Below are 17833 nucleotides of genomic sequence, written 5' to 3'. Positions count from 1 at the left end.
AGACTTCCGATTCCGGCCTTGTTCATTCTGGCTTGGCTACTACTCCGGGGGTTGCACCATGACTTGACTGCTTCTCACCTGACTCTGATCTCCATTAGCAGGGTATTTAAACCCAGCCTCGCCCTGCAATCATTGTCAAGTCTTTGATCTTTGTTCCTGTGTCGTACCAGTGTTCCTGTTGATTCTGCTTCGTGTATTTGACCTCGGCTTGTGACTCGTTTATTCTACCTCTGGCATCCTTTGACCTCGGCTATCCCTCGACTATCCTGCTGGTTCTGTCCTTGCCTGTCCTGCGAATTTGGTACTGCATCCTGCACAGCCCCCGTGCACAGATCCACAGGCCAGGTGAATTCTTACCTGACCACCTCGGCCTGTGGCTATCTGCAAGGGTGAGCGTCATATCTGCGCTACAGACTCCCAACTCAGGTAAGACCCTGACAGGTGGAGGCAGACGCGGATTTACAAAAGACCCGAGCCTACAACGTTGAAATGGCCAACGCACAACGCACTGCTGAAGCCCCGCAAGTAATCGTTCCTGTTGAAACTGCTGGGAAGCCTATAATACCCTTTGCGGCATTCCGATCCTTCCTGGAGAGCGAGACAGGAATTGATGAGTACTTGGCGGACTTCGAAAGGCAATGCGCCTTGCACCAGATTCCCACCAGAGAGTGGCCCACGATCTTGTCTGGGAAGCTATCCGGGCGAGCCCTGGAAGCTTTTCGTACCTTGGGTGCTGAGGAAGTGACACAGTATGAACGAGTTAAAGAGACTCTGCTAAGACGATACGCGGTGACTCCAGACACGTATCGCCGGCAGTTTCGGGGCACGAAAAAGAAGCCTAACGATACACATATGGAATGGGCGCACCGAATGCGGAGAGCGGTAAATCACTGGATGAACGGAAGTAAAGCTGTGACTGGTGAGGAAATTTTACAATTATTCCTCTTAGAACATTTTTACGATGGCATGGAACAAAAAGGGAAGGAGTGGCTGCGAGACAGGCGACCTTCCACTCTAGAAGAAGCGGCCAAATTAGCTGATGAACACTATGATTCACGTCTTCACGAGTCCACAAACTACCGGGCTCCAGCACGGGTTGAGCCCAGAGAGGTTTACCGTGCACCTCCTCGTACGGAGTTCCGGGCCCCGGTACCAGCCGGGCCCCCCAGACACTCAGGGTCATCCAATAACAATTTTGATCGTCCTAGGCCCACTTGCCACCGATGCAAGCAACCAGGACATTTCATGGCCAACTGCCCGCTTGGCACGCACCAGACGCCCAGGAATTACAATTACCCCTCTGGGCCCTACCGTCCTGCCCGAGCCCTCTGTGTTAACCAGGAAACCCCTATGGAGGAATATTTGGGGCCACTTCACGAGGCAGACCCGGTATATGCGGCTTCGGATAACCGACAGCACCATCGGCAGAAGGTATGGCTCGAAGGGCGATCTACCGAGGGGTTGAGAGACACAGGGGCTACCATAACACTGGTACAGAGTCATTTGGTGCCAGAACACAAGAGGTCAGGGCAGACCGTAGCCGTTAGAGTGGCGGGAGGGGATGTGTACAAAGTCCCGACCGCTAAAGTACATCTTGATTGGGGAGCGGGGAAAGGAGCTGTGAACGTGGGTATAATGGACCATTTACCTGCTGAAGTACTACTGGGCAACGATTTGGGCCCCATGACTTCTGCCTATGCACCAGTATATAACAACGAAGCGAACCCAGTGACTACCCGAGCACAAGCCCGGACGGACCGAGAACCCTCACCAGTGCGGGAGACCCAGGTAAGACCAACCCCGACTTCTCTTGACCTGTTAGACCCCATACCCTGGGACACCACAGTTACTTTTGAGACCGAGTCTAGGACTGACCCGACATTACAAAAATACCGGGAACGAGCAGAGACAGGGGGGAGCGGGGCAGATAACGAAACTTTTCTATGGGAAAAAGGGAAACTATACCGCTTGACAGAGAAAAAGGGACAACGTAGGCGACAGCTGGTAGTACCCCACAAATACCGTCGGGAAATCCTCAAAATAGGACACGACATCCCCTTGGCAGGTCACTTAGCTATAACACGTACGCTACACCGCATTACCCACACATTCTTTTGGCCAGGAGTACACGCTGACGTTAAGAATTACTGTAATACTTGCGATGTATGTCAACGAGTGGGAAGGCGAGGCGATCACCCTAAAGCGCATCTAGTCAATATGCCCATTGTAGAGGAACCCTTTAGCAGGGTTGCTATTGACCTAGTAGGACCACTGGCCACCCCTAGTCCCTCCGGTAAGCGCTACATCCTTACCGTAGTAGACTACGCTACCCGGTACCCCGAGGCAGTCGCCCTGTCCAACATCCAAGCGGATACGGTAGCGAATGCCCTGGTACAAGTGTTCTCCCGGGTAGGATTTCCAAAAGAAATTCTATCCGACCGGGGCACCCAATTCACAGCAGAATTGACCCAACAACTCTGGCAGGTGTGCAAAATTAAATCCCTCCTGAGTTCACCCTATCACCCCCAAACGAACGGACTTTGTGAGAGGTTTAACGGAACCCTCAAGCAAATGCTCAAAACGTTCACACAGGAGTACCGAGATTGGGAACGCTTTCTGCCGCATCTCCTATTTGCGTATCGGGAGGTGCCCCAGGAAACGACAGGGTTCTCTCCCTTTGAGTTGCTCTACGGACGAAAGGTACGGGGCCCCCTAAACCTGATCCGGGAACACTGGGAAGGAGAGACGGAAACGGACGGTGTCCCTATTGTGCCATACGTATTGGAACTCAGGGACCGCATGGAGCAGCTAGCCAAATCAGTGCAGGCTAACCTCCAGTCGGCCCAGAAAAGACAGAAGGTATGGTACGATAGGGGGGCCCGAAGGAGAATCTTTACCGTAGGACAAAAGGTGTTAGTACTTAAGCCGGTAAAGACAGACAAGTTACAAGCATCATGGCAGGGCCCATACCAGATCGTAGAAAAAAGGGGCGACACCACTTATGTTATAGCCAGTTGTCACGACAACAACCTCAGGAAGACATTCCATGTAAACATGCTCAAGGAATACTTGGAGCGACCCGAGAACGTGACCGCCGTATGTTGTCCTCCCCAGGAAGACCCCGACAGTCTACCCATTCCCGACTTACTGGAAAAGAGTCCACCCACAGGGGTAGTGACCCAGGTTCAGATAGGAGACCGACTTAGCCCCACTGAAAGGGAGCAGCTCAATACACTCCTCCAGTCCAAGCACCTCACGTTCTCTCAGAAACCAGGGTACACCACCTTAACTACCCACCAGGTCGATACCCCCGGACAAACACCCTTACGCCAACCCCCGTATCGCATCCCCGAGGCAGTTAGAGCCGGAATGAAGAAGGAGATAGATGAGATGCTCCAACTCAGGGTGATTGAGCCCTCCGATAGTCCCTGGGCCTCCCCGGTTGTCCTGGTACCCAAGAAAGATGGGACAACCCGGTTCTGTGTAGACTATCGGAGACACAATGAAAAAACAGTAACAGACGCCTACCCTATGCCCAGGGTAGACGAGCTACTTGATCGCATAGCCAGGGGAAATTACCTGACCACTATCGACCTCTGTAAGGGTTACTGGCAGATTCCCCTGGCCCCGGAGGCTATCCCCAAGTCGGCCTTCGTCACCCCCTTCGGCCTATACCAGTTTAAGGTAATGCCGTTTGGGATGAAGAACGCCCCGCTACATTCCAGCGCTTGGTGGATAGACTCCTGGATGGCTTCCAGGGTTTTGCCTGTGCATACCTGGACGACATAGCGATTCACAGTGAGTCCTGGGAGGACCACTTAGCTCATGTAGGAATGGTTCTGGATCAGATCCGGGCGGCTGGCCTGACTCTGAAACCAGAAAAATGTCACTTTGGGATGGCCGAGGTACAGTACCTGGGTCATCGGGTGGGGTGCGGAAAACAGCGACCAGAGCCGGCCAAGATAGAAGCTGTTGCCAACTGGCCCACCCCCATCACAAAAACCCAGGTTTTAGCCTTTCTGGGCACAGCAGGGTACTACAGACGATTTGTACCCGACTACAGCACACTTGCCAAACCCTTGACTGACTTGACCAAGAAAAACTTACCTCGACAGGTCCTGTGGTCTCCCCACTGTGAAACGGCTTTTCAGGCCCTCAAAAATGCTTTGGTTAATGCTCCTGTCTTGGCGGCCCCAGCCCTTAACAAACGTTTTATCGTCCATACAGACGCTTCCATGTTCGGGCTGGGAGCCGTCCTTAGCCAAGTAGGTGAAGATGGAGGGGAGCACCCAGTGGCCTACATCAGCCGGAAGCTCCTGCCCCGCGAAGTCAGCTATGCAGCGATTGAAAAGGAGTGTTTGGCCTTGGTGTGGGCATTAAAGAAATTGACTCCCTATTTATATGGACAAGAGTTCACTCTGGTCACCGACCATAACCCATTGGTGTGGCTAAACCGGGTCTCTGGAGATAACGGCAGGTTATTACGTTGGAGCTTATCATTACAACCCTTCAATTTCACCATTTCCTACCGACCCGGGAAACAGAATGGCAATGCGGACGGGTTGTCCAGACAAACGGACCTCAGCCCAGCATAACCAGTGGTCTGGACAGCCTTAGTCTGCCCCGAAAAGGGGTCAGACGGTGTCTGCCAGAGTGTTCCACAAAAAGGGAGCACTGTTACAAAAACTGTTACAAAAACCTTATTGCACTGTGTACCTTTAAATGCTATTTTCGCCTTTCTGACTTATGTGCAGTCGTTGGTATGGTTCAGCACGAATCCTTTGTGTAAGCGTATAGGTGGCCGCCATTTCGGGACTTTGCACGTGTTCGCGGCCATCTTACGTACGAACAGCGGTGTTTGCCAGCAATCGTCTGGAACTAAAAACGGAGACGCACCCAGGCGAACACCGCTGAGACCTCCAGGATAGCATAACTTCGTGCTGGACCTACCGAACAGCCCACCGTTCGGTAGGACGATTACTCTCCGCATGGGGAGTACAGCGACCTCCAGGATAACTATGGATGACCATGGGTTCGTGGAGTTTTCCCGTACGAACGTAGACCGACCGCAAGGCCTAAACGTGTGGAACTATTTTCGGCCAGAAAGTCTGTGCGGTCGGTCAAAACTTTGAAAACCCCTAACTCCTGAACCGTTCATCCGAACGGGTTGGTTTTCGGATATGTTGCTCCCCTGAACAAGATCTGTACAGCGGTGTAGGATTTAAAGGGGTACCCCCTGGTTTCGGGGTACATCCAGAACTTGGTTAAAAATATGTACTGTATAATTGGGTTAACTGTTTATCTGAGGGGAGGAGATGTGTGGGAGGTACCCAATATGTGATTGGTGATTTTATGCCTCCCCCTGGGAGTATCCTTTTTACATGTAACCACAATAAAAAGCAGGCTGGTCAGCCCAGTCCTCAGTTCTTACTTGACCCTCAAATCGCTGCTTTGACTCGTTTTGTGGGTAGAAAAAAAGTATCCTAGCTATGCTATAGCTAGTGGGATGATTCCACACTTACAGGACTCGTATGGAATACTATGGAACTCGGCTCTCCCCTCTTCAGCAACTAGGAGTCCAGACGACTAAACGGTCCAGCTCTCAGCTAGCCTAAGGGTAACCGTAACAGTGAATCTAAACACTGTCCCCATTCCTTCTAATGCCCCAACCACTCTGCTCTTAAATCAAACACTTATTTATACTAATATATCAATACTGATAAATACAGCTATGAAAAAGAACCTAGTCAGTCCATCAATCACAGTAATTGTGCTGGAGAGAATTGGTGGTTAAGTATCGTGATTGTCCTCATACTTCCATTGTAAGTGAGAAACGCTTTGGGATGAACATACCACCCAAGAGCCCTGCTTTTGGTGGAATAGTCCCAATTACGGGATCATGTCCCGCCATTCCACAACTGCAGCACCTCCACTGCTGGGAGCATCAGTCCTAGTGCTCTCAGCCAATCCAATGCCTCCCTACAAGGAAGTATTGAGAGGCTACTGCGCACGAGTGGCAAATTGACGCACTGCACCAATTAGCATCTCCAGAGTCAATGCATCTTTATAGGGAGCGTTCAGTGTCTCTGTGCAGAGTGTCAAGAACAAACGTAAATCCTGCAATCTGTCTGAGTGACAGCCAGTAGAGGTGGAGTTAGGCAGCAATGCAAACACTTCCTTTTCCCATAAAAGACTGGAAACACCATAACCACTACATTGAACTGTAGTGGTTCTGATGCCTTTAAAAAGGAATGCTCGCTTTTTGACGTTTTTGTTATGTGTTAATTTGGAAAAACATTTGTACTACCCATGTCTATTTCCCACAATTCTTGAATGACCCCATCAGTTTAATATCCTCAGTCAATTCCCATTCACCTGGGATCTTACATCCGGTTAGATACAGTTGGAACACCTGGGATCTTACATCCGGTTAGATACAGTTGGAACACCTGGGATCTTACAACCGGTTAGATACAGTTGGAACACCTGGGATCTTACATCCAGTTAGATTCTAGTCTAAAATATACATTCCATACATTGAACTTCACAGATTTATAACTCATCCAAAAATTAGATATTTGAATTTCTAGCTTAAATTCCCCAAGTTGGCAGTTAGCAACTTTTATTGCCTACAATTACTAGCTGGTTAATAAAAGATTTGCATTTCCTAGAGACTGATTTTGTTCCTCAATGTATTCCCTATCTGTAGAAAAGGCTGTATATTGATGGCTCTTTTGGTTTGATATGTAATTTATATCTATAGAGACAGTTGTATAGACAGGGCTGATTCAATGAGTTTTGGCTACACAGGTGAAGAGGCATTTTGCACCCACCACCCCCCCCCGAAAAAATGCTTCTTCACCTGTGTGTCTCTTAACCACTCTTTGTATTTCTTACCCTCTTTACCACCTTTTGAATGTCGTATACCCTTTAGTTTAACTTATTCCCCTTTTGTGTGTCGTACACCTTCTATAGTGTATCTTATCCCCCCTTTTGTGTGTCTCTTTCTCCTCCCAGACTCTCTGTCTTACTCGCCCCAGCCCCTTTATGTGTCTTTTACTCCACCTAGCCCCTCTGTGTGACTCTTTCTGCCTCCAGTCCCTTTGTGTGTCTCTTTCTCCCCGCCTAGTCCCTTTGTGTGGCTCTGAGCCCCCCTTTGCATGCCTGCTTACCTCCTGTTGTTGAGTGGCCTCTTGGACCATGGTAGAGGATCTTCTTTATTCTCTCCTTGGTCTGACAGGAAGCTGCTCGCTTTGAGCGAGCAGTTTAATGCCAGACTGGAAAGAGAATAAATAAGATCATCTACCGCGGACCGCAAGGCCACACTACAAACACATTTACTAAAATTAACAAGTTAGTTTGGCTAGAACAGGAATAGTATCTCTCTAGTAAGGATTCAAGGAAATATGACCTTTATAATATGTGGATGGATGAAAACGTAGAGGTGCTCTGAAATAGGTGGCCCTCATGTCCTTTGTACAGTTCTGTTAAAAGGATGATCAAAGGACAGTAAAACCCTATGTCTGCAGTCAGGAGGCAGGGCCAGGCTTGCCTGTAGGCCACTGCCTATAGCCATCTCTATACCAGGAGCAGATGCCTTGAACATACAAAAGTGACTACCTCTAATAGGCTACTTGGCTAATTTTTTTTACATGCTTGTTGGGTCTTTTACTTAATTTTAAGTGTTTTATGTATTTATTCTGCACATTTTGTTTGTATGAATTGTTCTAACCTTTTGTTCTGTTTATTTTTTTAGAATCTATCTTGGTTTATGCTCAAACAAAACCCCCCACCAGCTGCCGTGGTGAAGTTACCGTTTGTATTATCAGCGAGCAGAGAAATAATTGTCGCAGGCCTGATTTACTGCATCATTGAAATTATAAGTAATTATAGTAAAGATAATATTTTTATATGGTTTAGTCACTAAATAGCAAAATATAGTGCCTGAATTTTGCAATACGGTTTTCAATTCACTACAATCCGCTGTTTAGTTAATAAATCCCTCAGTCGTTTAATATATTGGTTTTATATTTCCGTTATTTCCAATGAGTGACATATTTTGTTATTTGCATCAACCATAGTATGACTTCCATAGACGAATTTAAATAAAGATAAATACCTTTTTTAAGATGTATGGCTAGAACTGTTGTTGCATGTCTTTGCTGAGAATATTCGAAGGGACTCTCTAAGCACCAATGAGACAGCCTCTAGAGGCTGGATTAACCCTCAGTGAAACATAGCAGTTTCTCTGAAACTGCTATGTTTTCAGCTGCAGGGTTAAAACTAGAGAGACCTGGCACCCAGACCACTTCATTGAGCTGATGTGATCTGGGTGTCTGTAGTGGTCCTTTAAGTGTATGTGTTTATGCATGCACTGGCGTACATAACGTGGTCGCAGGGGTCGCAGCCCTGCGACCAGGTGCCCGCCGCCATATGTTGCGGCCCCAGCCCGCGCAGAGTAAGCGCGCGCGCGGGGGGGGCCCACGGATCAGTTTTCGCACCGGGGCCCCATGGGTTGTGTGTACGCCACTGCTTGTCTGTATTATGGCAATGTAAGTTGCCATAATACAGACATTGACTCGAGTATAAGTCGAGTTGGGGGTTTTCAGCACAAAAAATGTGCCGAAAAACTCGACTATTACTCGAGTATATACGGTAGTTAATTTTGAATATTTTGACTTAAAATTGCAGTTCCCTGGCTAATTCTCCATAATTCCCATTTACTAAATAAACCCAATTGACTGCAATTTACATTCCATGTTGTCTTAAAGCGGCTCTGTCTTAAAGACCCCAGATGGCTACTGCTCTACTTGTATTTCAGTGGTCATGGGAAGATGGGGGGGGGAGGGCATAGAAGTTTAGCTTGTACTTACCTGGGCCTGTCCCTCATGGGCGCTGTCATTTTCCTCCTCCAGGTACCTCTTCAGCTCTTGGCGTTTCTTCTAACATTCAAAATCAATGATGTCCTCGCAAGCATGTACGAGAGTACAGCACTGATGTCTATGGAGGATCTTGTGAGACCACGGGATCCTCCAAATCAAGAATCTTTTCATCCCTGGCCATCACTAATGACGCGTGAGGGCTTGACAACGCTTGATAAAAGGTAGCAATGCCTTTTGAACCCCACTGCTATCTTACAACAGTGGCAAATGGCAGCCAGGGCAAATAGTCTATTTAAAATCTGGACCAAGATTTGAAGCAGAAGAGTCCATATTTCAGTCGTATTTCAGTCCAGCTGACATTCGGACCTCATTCAGGCTCGGTCAGTGACTTATTAGCAAAATCCGGACTTGGCATGAACAATGACCGGATATTGCAATCCAAATGGCCCCATACACAGCTGGATGGCTTGTCCCATTCAGTACAGGGCCGTTCAGACTTCAGTGAATAATTCTGACACAGTTATACGTTACAGTGAGAATGTCAGGTCCTCTGCTCCCGCGCCGCACGCATCAACCTTGCTTACCTCATCACAGTGAGCGGCGTCATCTGGTCCCTGTCTCCAGACTGGCAGTGTGTCTGACGCTGCATGCTCCATAGCAGCTTCCTTATATGTGTGCTGCACCCGGTCATGTGACCCGGCACACAGTGATGGCCTCAGAGACCACAAGGGAGGGAAGAAACTCCTCCCACGTGTTGTGGTTAACACTAATTGGAGATTAGCCAATCAGACACACCCTGTGTGTATATAAGCTCACCTCTCCCTTGCCTCAGTGCCCTACTGTGGTCTTTGGTTTACCATTGAGCATTGCATTGCACTTGTTATTTGGATTTCCTGGTTACTGATATTTGGCTTTGTCTCTCGTTATTCCGTCTCTCTGTTTCCCATGACCTCGGCTTGTATTTTGACTATCCCTTCTTGCATAATCCGACCATTCTAAGGATCAGTATTGCAATTCTCTCTACTCTGTCCTGTCTGCGTGTTCGGGTTCCCTAGTGAACGTTCCAGAGAATTGTGGAGAATTTAAAGTAAATTTAAAATTTCAGGTCAAAAATGCCAAACTGGAATAATAGCTGACTGGGAAAACCTCGACTACTTTAGCCTTAAATTTGAAATTCATTTGAAATTCACTTTGAATTCCCAACAGTTCTCACCTTAGTAAATAGTGTGTGATAAAAAAAATAAAAAATATCCAGCAATAATTACCAGCATTTATCAGAAGTGCCAATTATTCATATACAAGAAAATGTACATTATTAAATATTGAGTTGGGTGATTTGATAGCCATCTTACCAAAGTTAGGAAAAATTGAATTTGGAATTTTTATTTCCTTTGTTTTTTTAATTTGGGCTAAGTTTTGGTAACATGAAACATTGAGCTTGTAATATAAAGATTCAAGGATATAGTATACAGGGCAGGACGAAGGTGTCTGAGCCCCAAAGGAGGACTAATCTTTCAATACAGAGACATTTTGGTGAATTTAGTCCTAAAGAGGCACAGATCACCCAACACAAGCACGCTTGAAGGAATCTGAGACCCATAGACAGAGTGATCATTTCACACCAGAGTACTTGTGATGTATGCTTGAAGGGACATCCTAAGATGCTGTCCTACTAAAAACTCTTAAACCTTGCGGTTTCTGAGAAATGTCAATATTTACATTTGTTCTACTACATATCTCTACCGGTTGTAAAACAGACAGCCACTAGAGGCACTTTCTCTTTAAGACTTTTGAAAAAGAGTCTTCAAGTTTGGCCTTATAGCACAGAGCATTATGGCACAGAAAACATCACATACTTCTCATGAAGAAGAACTGGATTCAGTGCTTCTCTAAGAGAAGCATCAGATAGGTATGGCATTTGCCCGACATGCACCATAGATGAGAAGCATTAGATTGGACAGAGATTATGAACTCTCGGTCAGAGATGCTGCTGAGAAAGGACTGGAAAAAGTGTAAGATTTATTTTAATGAAAATTAAAAAAGGGAATTCTAAATCTAATCTAAAGACAGCAAGAAGCATTCTACCATTAAAAATAAACATATTTATTTGTAATATTAGAGTTCTTTTAATGACTAGCTGTGTTCTATTACTAGTGATGTACCGAAATAGTTCCTGGCGAACATAGCGTGTAAGCGTTCGCCATGGCGGGCGAACACATGCGCGGTTCGATCCGCCCCCTATTCGTCATCATTGAGTAAACTTTGACCCTGTACCTCACGGTCAGCAGACACATTCCAGCCAATCAGCAGCACACTCTCCCTAGCAGACTCTCCCACCTCCTGGACAGCATCCATTTTAGATTCATTTGGAAGCTGCATGCATTTTTTTTTTTTTAATTTTTTTTTTTAATTCTTTATTTTTGTAGTGCATGGAGGTATAACTAATGAGCATGTGGTACCCCAACGGCATTCCTCATGCTTTTCAAGTAACAATTGTAACAATAGGGTATATGTTAATACCCTAGTCTGCGCGGAGCCCTCCATGGGTGAAGATGGATTAATTTTTTTTTTGCACTCGAGTTTTTTATTTTATTTTTAAGTTCGACGGGTATGATGGCTTTTTATTTGGCCTTTTTTGGGGCTGAAAAATGAAGATTTATGAAAAAAGAAGACGTTGAATAGTAAGTTGAATTTTACTTTACAGGGTAGTAATTTTATTCCCCCTTCACTATTTTTTAGGGTGAGGGGGGTAGGTAGGGGCTTTTTTATTTGGGTGTGTGACTAGGGGCTTGGGGACCCCTAGTCACCTTTGATGGGGGAGGGGGGAATTTTCATTTAGGGCCCCCACCCACCGCTCAGGGGTGGGGGCCGGGGGGGACAGTAGGTCCCCCCCTTTATGTTGTTTAGGGCCCGCAGCTCAGGGGTGGGGGCCGGGGGGAGGACAGTAGGTCCCCCCCTCTTATTGTAACTTAGGACCCCCACCCGCCGCTCAGAATGGGGCGGGGGGAGGACAGTAGGTCCCCCCATTATTCTTTTATAGGGCCCCCACCCGCAGCTCAGGAGCCATGTTACTCTGTATATAGAGGGGAGCCATGTTACTCTGTATATAGAGGGGAGCCATGTTACTCTGTATATAGAGGGGAAGCTGGTTACCCAGTATATAGAGGGGAGCCATGCTATTCTGTATATAGAGAGGAGCCATGTTTACACTGTATATAGAGGGAGCCGTGTTACTCTGTATATAGAGAGGAGCCATGTTTACACTGTATATAGAGGGAGCCATGTTACTCTGTATATAGAGAGGAGCCATGTTACTCTGTATATAGAGAGGAGCCATGTTTACACTGTATATAGAGGGAGCCATGTTACTCTGTATATAGGGAGGAGCCATGTTTACACTGTATATAGAGAGGAGCCATGTTTACACTGTATATAGAGGGAAGCCATGTTACTCTGTATATAGAGGGAGCCATGTTACTCTGTATATAGAGGGAGCCATGTTATTCTGTATATAGAGGGAGCCATGTTTACACGGTATATAGAGGGAAGCCATGTTACTCTGTATATAGAGATGAGCCATGTTTACACTGTATATAGAGGGAGCCATGTTACTCTGTATATAGAGGGAAGCCATGTTACTCTGTATATAGAGGGAGCCATGTTTACACGGTATATAGAGGGAAGCCCTGTTACTCTGTATATAGAGAGGAGCCATGTTTACACGGTATATAGAGGGAAGCCATGTTACTCTGTATATAGAGGGAAGCCATGTTACTCTGTATATAGAGGGAGCCATGTTTACACGGTATATAGAGGGAAGCCCTGTTACTCTGTATATAGAGAGGAGCCATGTTTACACTGTATATAGAGGGAGCCATGTTACTCTGTATATAGAGAGGAGCCATGTTTCTGTATATAGAGGGAGCCATGTTTACACGGTATATAGAGGGAAGCCATGTTACTCTGTATATAGAGGGAGCCATGTTACTATCTGAGGTGGTTAACCTGGCATGTTTGTTAGTCTGGCCTGCATGGTTGTCTGGCATGAATAAAAGTAGCATGTTTCAACTATATTAGTAGTTAGACTAGTTTGCACTAAAACATGTGCAAATGGACTGTTTGCGGTTGTGCAAATGGACTGTTTGTGGTTGTTTGCGGTGCGTTAAACAGGGAGTTTGGTCTGGCACTGTGAAGTGGGCGTAACCCTTACACTACCTGATCGATACAACATCATACCTGATGTTTTAAAGCACGTTATTCCAAACAATTTAGGAATGTTGGGTGATTTATGCCCTTTATAGATTAAAACCAGACTCTGCATCAACAATGTAATTTTCCATGGGAGTTTTGCCATGGATCCCCCTCCGGCATGCCACAGTCCAGGTGTTAGTCCCCTTGAAACAACTTTTCCATCACTATTGAAGTCTATGGCGGTTCGCCCGGTTCGCCCGTTCGCGAACATTTGCGGAAGTTCGCGTTCGCCGTTCGCGAACTGAAAATGTTATGTTCGGGACATCACTATCTATTACTAATAAAATTCTATTTCCGTGAGATTTATTTTTATTTTTTTTAAGATTATGTGTACATTTGTTACCGATATGCTACTTTTACCAAATATTTTAATAAAACAGTGTCAATTTAAAACCAAATATATTCTTATCTTATCCCCGATTAACATCGATTGGTACAAATATTCAATATACATGCTCATGTTTATACAAAATGTTTGTGGCTATCTATCCAGAACCTCGTTTCAATTAAGCAAAGTTTAATTCACTCACTAGCCAATAGATAACAATTGCAAATATTTATGTTCCAAACCTACATGAAAATGTTATTTTACACGGTACACGATTATCAGGTGCATTTCAAAATATAGACAAAAAAATAACGCAATATCATTCTTTTTTTTAATTTTTTTTTTTTTTTTCTCCTAAGGGGTTAATTCATAAAACAGTGAGTTATGGTGAATTGACAACCAAGTTGAGAAATTCCTGAGCTATGAAAAACAAATGGGGTTCACTAAAGCAGTAATTGTGAATAAATAACAAAATAAATGTAAATTAGCTCAAAAAAGGCACATTTTTTTCTTTTTTCTCAGTTTATTTTTTTGCCTACAATTCTTCCTTTTTTTTTCCAGTGTAGTGACTAAACCTCAGCTGAGCAGTGGAAATAATTCAAACTCTGTCATATTTCACTGTTTAGTGATTAAGCCTCTCTTTTTTTTTTTTTTTTTTTTTTTTAATCTACGAATGTGGTATTGATTTAAGCAAAAGACCAACCTTTCAAATAGCCTGCAGCTACATTTGCTGTGAAGGTGAGGCCTTTCTACTTCCTTTCTACTCTATGTATTTTCAAAACAACACCTGAATCCTGAATAAAATATATATATATATATTTATTTTGAAAAAAAAATGTAAGAGTGTATATTATTTTTCATTTATTTTCCTGTACGTTAATTCCAACATATTTTCCATGATTTCACATGCGACAGATACCAAAACAAAACCTCAATAGGCTAATATTCCAGCAGCTATATATCGTCAATGCATCTATAATACAAAAATGTGAATGTTTGTTAACCAAAACTTAGTATTTTCTCTTTTTAATTCTTTTTTATGTTCTTATTTTTAACAATACTTTGCAAATGATTTTAAATATTAAAGGCACCAAAAAAACAACACCTCAAATGATTTATAATATCAATTTAAATCTTACAGTTGTCAATGCGTCTATGATCAAAGATGCAAATGTTTTATAAAAGAAATACGTCCCCCGTCCCCCCCTTTATTTTACTAATTTGTAACTTTCTTTTCATATAAGTGAAGCACAAATGGAGCCAAGACTAAAACAAAATAATAAAAATCGTCCCTCTGTGCGTTTCCTACGTTGTGTTATTGTTTCGCTTTGAAACGATATGATAAAAGCAAAGAGCAAAGTCCGTCTTACTTAAAATATGTTTGCAACGCCAGCCTCCATTTTCTCAAAGCCGGTTTATAACCTGCATAATTAACTTTCACAGCTATAGTGCAGTCTACTTTTTAACTAACACGCAAAAAGGCTGTCTTTTTATCCTCTTATCCTGCCCGCGTTGCACACAGTTCAAGTTTTAAGACGTCACCCATTTTGTAAAAGTTTATTTACCTTTTTTTTTTTTATTATCAGACATTTTGTTTTAGTTCCAAGTCAAGATTCAAATTCAAAAATCACAAAGGACACCTCAAATAAGAAATGACAGACTTTTAAATAATAAAATAATAAATAATTAGAAATAAAAATTCACGTACCATATGGGATTTCCATGTTGGAATTGATCTGCAAAAGGACGTTAACCATTTCTCGCTTCTGTCCAGTTTTTTTTTAAATGAGTTAACTCCAAGTGGAGAAAGCAGGCTAGGTTAGAACAGGAAGGTATTGTAAAATAAGGGAGGGTATACGGCTGTGGTTGTTATCATATTGATTCTCTTAATCAGGGCTAATGCAGGAGGAGATGTTAAATAGTAACCAGTCTCTGATATAGACCAATCTACAAGGCTGTTGTAGCCATAGTAACTGAATGGAAAAGAAACTCAAACATTGGTTACTGAACACGTTACCGGTTTCATCCACGCCTTAACTAATTAACTAACTAAAATAAATAAAAATTCTGGGACAATTCAGACCTCCCATTTTACTCGCAAAATTGACACAATTAAAAATGTATTAATTAATTCATTTTTTTTTATTTTTAGAAATTTATTTTTTTTGTTTGTTTTTTGTTTCTGATACGAGAGATCAATCACTAGGGTTTTTAATGGTATATTTAGATATTTCCTAAATTTAGCAGATATGTTTTGTAAAAAAAAAAAAATTACAAATAAAATGTAAAATTACACACAGTTGTATTTACCTTATCCTGGAACTGGGTGCCTCCATCTTGGATCCCTGTCGATCATCATTCTAAATGTTGGCCTTTTCTGCCACTATATGTAGTGGAAAAAGAGAATTGACACAATGTTCCTATTTCTTCTCCCCCAATGCCTTGGCTGTGCCAGGAGTGAATTGAATTGTGATGTTATTTGCTAAATGGCAAATATGTATTTAATAGAAAATGGAGAATTATATGAAAAAAGCTATAAAAGTAATTTACAGGGAATTTTCAATGTTTTGTTGAACTGTGTAATTTTTAGAGAAGTATCAGTTCCATCACTATCAAGTGCCATTAAGGTGAAATATTTAACATAAAAATGGGAACTAGACTTCATTGTAAACAGCCAGTCTAAGCCCTGCAATCACTACAGCTCAGTGTCAATGCCAGCTGTTAGGAACTCATTCAAAACAGCATGGGACTCACATTGAAATCTAGTGGTTTAGCAAAATGATATCATTGATTGATGCATACGTTAAATAAATGGAATCACCCAATTATACTTTAAAAACTGACACAAATCCGCAGAGTAACTCATCATTGTCTTCATGATGGCAATCTAAAGATATCTCATTGACTTTTTTCCCGTACAAGTGAGAGGCTTATTTTTTTTTTGTTATTATTTTCGTGTTGTGTCATGTGATATGCGTGGTGCAGTAATGTACCGTCTACATGTTTCGTCCATAATGTACGGATTCTGGGTTACTCTCTATTAAGGTCAAGCTTGAGCCAAAACAAAAATGGATTTGAATAGCTTATGCTATTTTATAAATTGGAGTTCATTTATAGTCCAAGAGAAGAGGAGAGTATAAAAAAAGCAAAGAACATGTACAATTTCCACGAAGGATGTCTATAGACAAATCAGGGAATACATCTTGCCAACCCATGAGTCGTACCATCCTATGTTCAGGGGAGGAATGCTAGGGGTCCCTACTTCCAACCAAGACCCTAGCATTAATCCACCAGACTGAAAAAAAAGACCTTCAAAAAGAAATAAATAAGACAGATCACCAATACCTGGCTGGAGGGATCATGAATGAAGAAGTCTTCAAGTGGCAGAAGCGTTTTTATGACCCTGCTATCTTGAAGACCCTTCAACAACCTGTGATGGATTATCCTGTAAAGCACAGAGAATCCCCAGATTAAATACAAGAAATAATTAAACTGATTTATTTGCTAGCTTTGAAAGGCAGGTATGTGGAGCACCTCAATGTTCTATTTTGGTTCCAATTCTCTAAATTGCAACAAAACTTGTTTACTCTTTTAACTTGTTTACGGTCTTGCATGAAGCATCGGAAGCCATATGTCAGTGTTTGCAGGTGACTCAAAATTAAGTAAAATAAAACAGAATAAACAGGATGTTATGTATCTAGATATGGATCTGATAAATCTGGGATTGTGCAAGCATTATTTAGGTAGATGACATTCAATGTGGACAAATGCAGAAATGCAAATTGATTCAGCAACAAACAAACTTCCAACTTTACACTAAAGGAGGTTGAGTTAACAAAATCTAAAAAAAAAAAAAAAAAAAAAGTAAACGCAAACTACAGTCTAGGTAACACAAGGGCTGTCTTAACAGCATTATAGGCCCCCGGACAAAGCAGTGCATTAGGTCCCTGTCTACACAGCCACTCACAGAAATACAAATATAAATTATCAATAAAATTAAGCTTATATTTATTGGAACCTCCAACAAAATCAGTGTTTAAATGTTATAATACATGTTGTACAGCAGAGATTAATCCACACAAAAGTTTGGACAATATAACGAGCCTTGACGTTGAAAAACAAGAAATTCAATATACAAATGGTACTTGGTCAATATAAGTTACTATATTACACCAGATGCGTAACATCAACAAAAAATCATAATTATTTTTTTTTTAAGAAGGCTATTAGCTGATGATACTGTTTCCAGAATTTTTTTGGTAGCAGCGTGTTTTAAAGCCTTTCACCACTTCTGAACTCCGTGAACTTAAAGCTTGTACTTCATTAGCGTTTGATGATCATCTGGTATCAGCATGACTCTTCAGGGAGACTT

The 17833-nt window shown here is 43.1% G+C and overlaps 1 protein-coding gene across 1 annotated transcript in view; it reads right to left on the bottom strand.

The window, feature by feature from the left end:
• HNF4A (hepatocyte nuclear factor 4 alpha) overlaps positions 1-15233 on the bottom strand; it is a 138740-nt gene extending 123507 nt beyond the window's left edge. Inside the window, exon 1 of the mRNA XM_063459423.1 lies at positions 15170-15233. Within this exon, the coding sequence (XP_063315493.1) occupies positions 15170-15218 (49 nt within the window). The 5' untranslated portion in view covers positions 15219-15233. The remainder of the gene's footprint in view (positions 1-15169) is intronic.
• Positions 15234-17833: the final 2600 nt, after the last annotated feature.

The sequence above is a fragment of the Pelobates fuscus genome, chromosome 6, assembly GCF_036172605.1.
Source record: "Pelobates fuscus isolate aPelFus1 chromosome 6, aPelFus1.pri, whole genome shotgun sequence".
NCBI lineage: Eukaryota > Metazoa > Chordata > Amphibia > Anura > Pelobatidae > Pelobates > Pelobates fuscus.
The sequence above is the reverse complement of the archived record's forward strand: the minus strand, read 5'-3'. Positions and strand labels throughout refer to the sequence as shown.